Raw genomic sequence first — 8,719 nt, forward strand, 5'->3', positions numbered from 1 at the left:
TGTGTGTGTGTGTGTAGGTCTGTAGGTATGTGTGTTTAAAGGTGTGTGTGTGTGTGTGTGTGTTGTTGTGTTTCTGGTCTAGCTAGAGCCGATGGGTGTTGTAGTTCTTCTAACGTTACTAGTTGTTGCAACAGCATGTGGAAAAAAACTACAAAAGTTAGCTAGGCCAAAAAGAACGTTAATCTTGCGATAAAAATTATTGACGTTAAAATGGGTTTTGCGTTAACGTGTTTAATTGACAGCACTAGTGTTTTTTTAAATATATAATTTAAATTTTGTATCATTTGTCTAAATCTGCAAACTTAACCCTTGTTTGTTCCTGTCAACCATAACAAAAAATATATATATATATTTTGGTTGTTTTTTTTCTACATAATTTTTTTTTCTCTCACATTGCTGTCACTTTTTCAATGTTGTGTGTGCTTTTTAAAAAAATTATTTTTCCCAAAGTTTTTTTGATATTTTTAATGTTGACATTTTAAGAACGTATTTCAATGGGCCATTTTTTGCGACAAAAAAAATGATAATGGGGTCAATTTGACCCGAGGACAACATGAGGGATAACCATTGTCTTGTCTTTCCATCAATATTGAAAATAAATACTTTTTTGACATCTATGTTTTTAACTTTTTCTTCCTTTTTTGTCCCTTTTTTCAACACTTTTGACACTTTTATCAATTTTTCTCACTTTTTGACGTTTCCAACTCTATGTAACACTAACTAATTAACTTTAGTTTTACAGTTATTTTTGGATTTTATGGTCAATAAACCTCATTTATAGGAAATTATACCTAATGTTTGAGTTAGAAAAGCAGAAATTAGGAATTATTGAGACTAAAATTAAAGGAATGGATGTTGATGATAATCACAGACTGGAATATGTCAACTTTTACTCAATACTATTTAAAAAACACTTCCATTTGTTTTACAATGCTATAAAATTGAATAAGACGCCCCAAAATTAATGAAAGTAGAGATTTGTACTTGGTAAAGAGCGTTGTGTGGAATCAATCATGTTATTTTGGGGAATTAAAAACATTGATATATGGCAATGGATCAATTTGACCCGAGGACAACATGAGGGTTATTTAAAGCTTAATCCTTTCTGTATTTCTCCAGTCAGTGTAAAGTAATTAGAGTTTTTGGCATCTAGTAATTAGATTAAATTAAACTTTATTGTCGTTACACAGGAACAAGGCAACAAAAGGCAGTTCGGGTCAAACCAGAAGTGCACTAGCAGCAGGTGCAGGATATACACTGGTTCTATAAGTGCAGGACGTGGCTATGTACTGAATAAATATAGAAATGAATACTATTATAAAAAGAATTTTACAGATAGATTTGTCCTATGAACATAATATATAGTACATGAACTTTTTTTTCCAACATTTTTGTCACTTTTTCAGTGTTGTGGGTGCTTTTTTTGATGTTTTTAATGTTGACATTTAAAGAACTTATTTCAACTGTCGATTTTTTTTTGTGACAAAAAAAATGAAAATGGGGTCAATTAGACCCGAGGACAACGTGAGGGTTAAGTAAAGCTGGCAACACATGGTTTTGTATCTCTCCCGTCTGTGTAAAGTGAGCCGAGTTTTTGGCATCTAGTAATGTGTGTTGTGTCTGTTCCGCCTCCAGGTTTCAACTCTAGACCCCAGTCTTCCCCCCTCGAGAGTGCTTCTTCATCTCGGAGACTAAATGCAACTGGACCAGGGGGCTTGTGGGCATGAAGTGGCTTGGCGAATCCAAGAACATGGTGTTGAATGGCAGACGGCACGGAAACAAGTTGACCGGCGAGCAGCATGTGAGCCAGACCCGCTCCCAGCACTCCCAGCGGACCTCGCTGCGCCACAACAAGAACCGGAGCCGGCGATGTAGCCGCAGTGAGTTCGAACACGTCAACGAATGCGGCCGATTCCCAGAGATGGGAAGTAACGAAGTACCAGTACTTAGTACCGGTACTTTCTAAGTACCAATACTTCGTTATTGCACTCAAGTAGATTTTTCAGCTATTTTTACTTTACTATTTTTATTTTTTGGGCGGCTTTTGACTTTTACTTTTTACATTTTAACACGAAGATCGGTACTTTCTACTCCTTACATTTTAACACGAAGATCGGTACTTTCTACTCCTTACATTTTAACACGAAGATCGGTACTTTTACTCCTTACATTTACATTTTAACATGAATATCAGTACTTTTACTCCTTACATTTTAACACGAAGATCGGTACTTTCTACTCCGCACATTTTAACATGAATATCGGTACTTTCTACTCCTTACATTTTAACACGAATATCGGTACTTTCTACTCCTTACATTTTAACATGAATATCGGTACTTTCTACTCCTTACATTTTAACACGAATATTGGTACTTTCTACTCCGTACATTTTAACACGAATATTGGTACTTTCTACTCCGTACATTTTAACACGAATATTGGTACTTTCTACTCCGTACATTTTAACACGAATATTGGTACTTTCTACTCCTTACATTTTAACACGAATATTGGTACTTTCTACTCCGTACATTTTAACACGAAGATCGGTACTTTCTACTCCTTACATTTTAACATGAATATCGGTACTTTCTACTCCTTACAGTTTACAAAAATGGCTCGTTACTTTAGTTTGGTACAAAAGCTCGTCTATCAGGTGTGATTGTGAATAGCAGAGTAAATTTCCACGCTTGTACTTCCAAGCTTGTACTTGGACCTCAAATCAGTACTTTCGAACACAATTATCTTTACTTCTACTTGAGTATGGGAAGTGAGTACTTTTGCCATCTCTGCCGAGTCCCGTACGCTAACGCCGGTCTGTGTTTACAGGGTTCAACGCAGCCAGTCTGGAGGCAGAGAGGCGCTACGTGCCCTCCTCGGGAATGACTGCCAAGGAGTTGTGTGAGAACGACGACCTGACCACGAGCCTGATCCTGGACCCGTACCTGGGCTTTCAGACTCACAAGATGAACACCAGGTCAGTGGATTCATCACAGTGGAGTCGGTGGCCATGCAGCCTCTTCAGTCATGGACAAGCGTTCTTATCTTCCTCTTAGATTAAGTTTGGTCCATATTGAATCACGATTATTTAACTCGATTACTCATCGACTTGGAAAGATTTTGCATTCATTGAAGTTAGAAATAGTTAAATAAAAACAGTGAAAACACCTTAAACTAGGAAATCTCCCTTAACCCTCGCGTTGTCTTCCTGTCATCCATGAAAAAGTCAGTTTTTTACCACTTTTTCAATGTTGTGGGTGCTTTTTTGTTGTTGTTTTTGATGTTTTTTGATATTTTTCATGTTGACATTTTCAGCTTATTTCAACGACGAAAAACAAATAAATAACTGAAAAATTGTGTCAATTTGACCCGAGGACAACATGAGGGTTAATACTTTTCCCGTTGAACTTTTTAAATTCCCCTTTTCGGAAAACAAGAAAAAAGTTATCTTGCTAAATGTAATGTGGAAAATAATAGTATTTCTGGACTACATGTTGTTGTTTTTTGGGCTTTTCTGCCTTTATTTGATAGGACACCTAGTTGAATGAGGGGAGAGGGGGGGAGACATGCAGGAAGTCGTCACAGGTTAGATCTGGACCACTGCATCGAGGCATACGTGCACCTGCTCCACCCACTGGACCAACCCGGCCACGAATACATTGTTTTTTATTATTGTTAGGAGCATAAATCGAACTTTCAATCATGACGCCATCAATTGCACAGACCTACATTAAGGGGTATTTCATTCCATATTTTTACTTTTGTCTACCCTTCGTTTTGTGCCTTTTTTTAAAAAATGTGTCCCTGCAGATTTCGACCAATCAAGGGAAGACAAGAGGAGCTGAAGGAGATCATCGAGCGCTTCAAGAAACACGACAACTTGGAGAAAGCTTTCAGAGCGTTGACCACCGGGGACTGGTCCCGAAATCTGTTCCTCAACAAGACGAAAGCTCAAGAAAAGCTCTTCAAGCAACATGTAAAAAATATTCTGAAAGATTTTTTTTAATTTTTTTTATTCCAGCATCACAAACAATCACATGACTAACTTTATGTCTTGCACAGGTATTTGTGTATCTGCGGATGTTTGCCACAGACAGCGGGTTTGAGATTCTCCCATGTAACCGCTATTCATCAGAGCAAAACGGAGCTAAAATTGTGGCAACAAAGGAATGGTGAGGACATGCTGCCATCTGTTATCTCTGATTTAAAACAGCACCACATGTCAACACGCCATCAGCCCCCACCTCCTAAATGCATTTAACTGTTCTAACTTTACCTGTTTAACGGGCTCTAACACTGAGAAGCATCTCTTGTGCTACGAAACTGAAAATACTGGTTGCTCTTTCCCCGTCCCGGTGTTTTACACATGTGGGTGGTGGTGTTGAACGTGCATGTTGGATGTGATCCTTTCGCGTCTTTTACAGCGGTGGAGCAAAGCTGCACCGTCTTTGTCTTGTACGCAAACACTCTCCCCGTTGCTGTTGTAGGTGACCGGGAACTCGAGGGCGGGTCTTCCTGCTCCAGCGTTTCATTTGCCATTGCCATAGTGTGGCGACTCGAACGTGTGCTAGCTGTAACCCCGGACCGCGGTGGTTTAGCATAAAATACGCTAACTGTTAGCTAACCGTTAGCTCTCGCCATATGCATGCACATATCTAGTAGGGGTGTGAATGTTTACCGGTGTCACGGTTCGATATCCCGATGCGTCACCTATCAATATTATTATATATTGATACACATGGTTCTCATCAACAAATTCAAGAAGTGTTATATATATATATTCAATTCAATTTTATTTATAGTATCAATTCATAACGTGTATATTATAAGTGTTATCTCGAGACACGTTACAGATAGAGGAGGTCTAGACCATGCTCTATAATTTACAAGGACCCAACAGTTCTAGTAGTTTCCTCCAGAGCAAGCAACAGTGCAACAGTGGCGAGGAAAAACTCTCTTTAGGCAGAAACCTGGGACAGACCCAGACCCAGACCCAGACTCAGACTCAGACTCAGACTCAGACTCAGGCCCAGACCCAGACCCAGACCCAGACTCAGACTCAGACCCAGACCCAGACCCAGACTCAGACTCAGGCCCAGACCCAGACCCAGACCCAGACCCAGGCTCTTGGTAGGCAGTGTCTGACGACAGGTTTGGGTTAAAATAAAGAGTGGCAATAACGGTCACAAAAAATAGTAGTTTGTAGATGAACTCCCCTTTTTATTGGATATGCTCTTAAAGAAAGCCAGTACCTGAATGCAGTGGAGTCTGAACAAAGGCAAAAGGCAAAAAAAAGAAGAAGCTTCGACTGGAAACATCGTTAAGTAACCTCCTTGGGCAATAATCGTTAGTGGTCTGTCACTGCATGGACCAAGGTACTGCAGCCGGCTTTGCAGGGGTCAATAAACCATTGTCTTGCCCTTGTTTTACAGGAAGAGAAACGACAAGATCGAACACCTGGTGGGATGCATCGCTGAGCTTTCAGAGAGCGAGGAGAACATGCTGCTCCGGCACGGCGAGAACGACTTCAGCGTCATGTATTCAACCCGCAAGAACTGTGCCCAGCTCTGGCTGGGACCCGCTGCGTTCATCAACCACGGTATGAGGCGTCCTAGTCTCTAGTGCTCGGGGGCCGTTAGTACTGTAACCAAGGGAAATGAATGACTCATTGAGGGGGGGGGGGGGGTTACACACCCAGGTGTATAAACCAGTAAAACAAAAGGACCTAGAAAGAAAAGATAGTTCATGCATTCTTTGCGTAGGGAAATCCTTCTTTAAATGTTTAAACTCATCTAACCTTTTATCAATACGTGATACATGATGATGAAATATCTATAAAAAAGGTGTAGCTCTCAGCAGGAATGTTGCCTTTGGCGAGAAATACTCTGTTGTAGCTTAATTTAAAAGTAAAAACGACGTTTAAAACCGAACCTAAAAAAGCCTAAGGATACTGTACACATACACGTCTTATCTCTTCTGATCCAGTATTTTATATAATGGTGCTAATATTTGTCTTGATTCTGTTTTCAGATTGTCGACCAAACTGCAAGGTATGCTACTTTTTTATATATATATATATATATATATATATATATTTTTTTTTTTTTAAATAATGTGACATCATATGTCTTGTTGAATCGGCCAGTGGCCAGTTGGACTCAACGACCAATCAGAGTGGTGGACTGCTAGCCCCTGACTAGCAAATCAATGCATGAGAAAAGCGGCGCCAACACCACCACAATGCTCTTATTTTTAATAGGGATCGGGGGGGAAAAATCGATACGCAGGCGCCGATTATGGATCTTTTATTATACATGTGTTGGCCAGTTTGTCCCATTTTGCAGCCATAACATTGAAGTGAGATGAACAAACAGAGTAATGTATGTTTTATAGACAAGATGTTGACATAGTTTCCATTTGGGGATGTCATTTGAAACTGGGGAAAAATTTGAAATTGGAAAGAAAGGAAATAAATGTTTAAAATCCCAATAATTTGGTATCGTGGCATAAATATCTCAATGATGTCGTATTGGGAGGCGTCTGCTGGTCCCTGCTCCTAATTACTCGCCATTGTACTTTCTGGGGGGGTTGTCAGAGGCTTTAAAGAAAATTTAAAAAAACAAAAATCACTGGATCAGTTGCTGTGAATTGTGAAACCTCTGCGAATAAACACACGTTTGTTTTGTGTGTTTTTTTTGTCCAGTTTGTGTCGACGGGACGGGACACCGCCTGCGTGAAGGTTTTGAGAGACACTGAACCAGGAGAGGAAATCTCGTGTTACTACGGAGACGGGTTTTTTGGGGAAAACAATGAATTTTGTGAATGCTACACTTGTGAACGGTGGGTGTGACAACAAATATACAACGCAGAATGTCTTGAAGGTGTTGTCTGTGCAGTTATAGTTTATTTATGTGCAATTAATTTAGACCACAGGGTGAAAGTTCGGTTAATCCAAAATTAATCCAGTGTTGTTGTTTTTTCTTAAACGACACTGAGCCGGCACGATCGCATCCTTTAACCAGGGGTGGAGCCAGAAGGTGTAAACATTCTGGGCTCTGCCCCAACCTAGGGGGGGTCCGGGGGCTATTGCGCTAATTTTTAAGACATTTGAAAATAGAAATCTGTACATCATTTGGGGGGAAAAAAACATCCTGCAGAGCCAACATGCTGTTTTATATCGAATTGTTCTCAAATTGCCTGGATTGGAAATATTAAAACCCTAAAAGATTTTGGGCTTTAAAAACAAAAAGAACAAAAAAAAAAACATGCTTTGGGATCCTCCTCCTCGCTCGGCCTTGTATTCTCGGCTCTGTGAGCAGAGAGTGCCTTTTAACGGCGCGTCTGCAACACAAATCTGCAAAAAATCGCACACCGAGACAAGACCGGCCCTTTGAGTAGTTGGTTGTTGCAAAATATGCAAAACGTCCTGAAATGTTTGCTGCAGGACCTTCCAAAGATTTAAGGATTCAAGACCTTTTCTTCGTCTCCGAGGGGTGATTCATTTTGCTACAGTAGCAAAGAAATTGACATATAGTACGTAACAAAGACGACAATGTCCCAGTGTGCCCTATGGGCAGACGTTACCCATTCTTTCCAGCGTTAAGCAGAGAGATAGCAGAGGGGACGAAGGAGAATTTATATCTATTTGTTTTGCTGGTAGCCGACTGGAGCCGGAACCAGAGGGCAGCAACTTACATTCTGCATTCAGGGGGGTGAGAACTATCGGCCATGATGGATTCTGCCTTGTTAAGCACACGTCTATTGTACAGATCAGTTGGTTTCATCTGCTGATGCCCACTGATTTTGCTGCTTACTTTAATTACCATTGCTAATGTGTTTTTCTGTTTTAAACTCAGAGAAGCATTCCAGCAAATACATGAAAAGCTAAAGACGGACTCAATAAAAGATTTAATCTAAAACATATGTGTATATATAAAACAGTGTCATCGGGGATCTGTCCATTTAAAACTCGGCTAGTTTTCTCAGGCTGACTCCAAAGATGGTGGTTATGGGCACAGTGAGGAGGATGAGGAGAGGCCGAGTGAAGACAGAGTAGAACTTGTTGTGACTTACCTGTGCCAAAGAAAATATGGTGTAGATGTGGCCAAATGTACAAAAATCACCGTCCCACACCACCTCTGGTTGAGCCAATGCATGAAAACATGAACTTATTACAGTGTTATTCAAGTAAAGCTAAATAAGCGTAATTCCTTCACTTAACTTTTCTGTGATGTTTCATCATATATTCATTTATTTTGTTGCGTTGCAGACGCGGCACTGGTGCTTTTAAATCCAAAGCTGGCCTGCCGGTGGAAGTGCCGGTGATCAACAGCAAGTACGGGCTGCGGGAGACGGACAAGCGTCTCAACCGGCTGAAGAAGCTGGGGGAAGGAAACCGGAGCTCCGACAGTCACTCTGTAGGCTCCCACACCGACGTGGACTCTCAGGAAATGCCAAAAACACATCAATGTAAGAGTCCCCTAAATACTAGCGTGTGTGTATAAATATTCCAACACTGTTGGTATATTTACGACGTGGTTTCAGATCCCAAAAACCCTAAAACCGGGACAGAAGAAATCCAACGTGGCAGCGCAGGTAAAGCTAACGTTACACACAAATGTACTGATTATCAGAACTTGGCTGTTAGGGATGTAACGACACAAGTCACGAGTTTAAGTCCACAATAGGATATTCGGCGGGGAGGGGGGGGGGGGGG

The 8,719-nt window shown here is 40.6% G+C and overlaps 1 protein-coding gene across 4 annotated transcripts in view; it reads left to right on the forward strand.

The window, feature by feature from the left end:
* kmt5b (lysine methyltransferase 5B) overlaps positions 1–8,719 on the forward strand; it is a 14,321-nt gene that overhangs the window by 2,920 nt on the left and 2,682 nt on the right. For all 4 annotated transcript variants that reach the window (XM_034859543.1, XM_034859463.1, XM_034859388.1 and 1 more), the window contains exons 2-9: positions 1,636–1,880; positions 2,833–2,980; positions 3,814–3,979; positions 4,066–4,175; positions 5,436–5,602; positions 6,034–6,053; positions 6,707–6,843; positions 8,273–8,472. In XM_034859543.1, coding sequence (XP_034715434.1) covers positions 1,724–1,880; positions 2,833–2,980; positions 3,814–3,979; positions 4,066–4,175; positions 5,436–5,602; positions 6,034–6,053; positions 6,707–6,843; positions 8,273–8,472 — 1,105 coding nt within the window. In that variant the 5' untranslated portion in view covers positions 1,636–1,723. The remainder of the gene's footprint in view (positions 1–1,635; positions 1,881–2,832; positions 2,981–3,813; positions 3,980–4,065; positions 4,176–5,435; positions 5,603–6,033; positions 6,054–6,706; positions 6,844–8,272; positions 8,473–8,719) is intronic.

This window comes from Etheostoma cragini, chromosome 1, assembly GCF_013103735.1.
Source record: "Etheostoma cragini isolate CJK2018 chromosome 1, CSU_Ecrag_1.0, whole genome shotgun sequence".
NCBI classification, from domain to species: Eukaryota; Metazoa; Chordata; class Actinopteri; order Perciformes; family Percidae; genus Etheostoma; species Etheostoma cragini.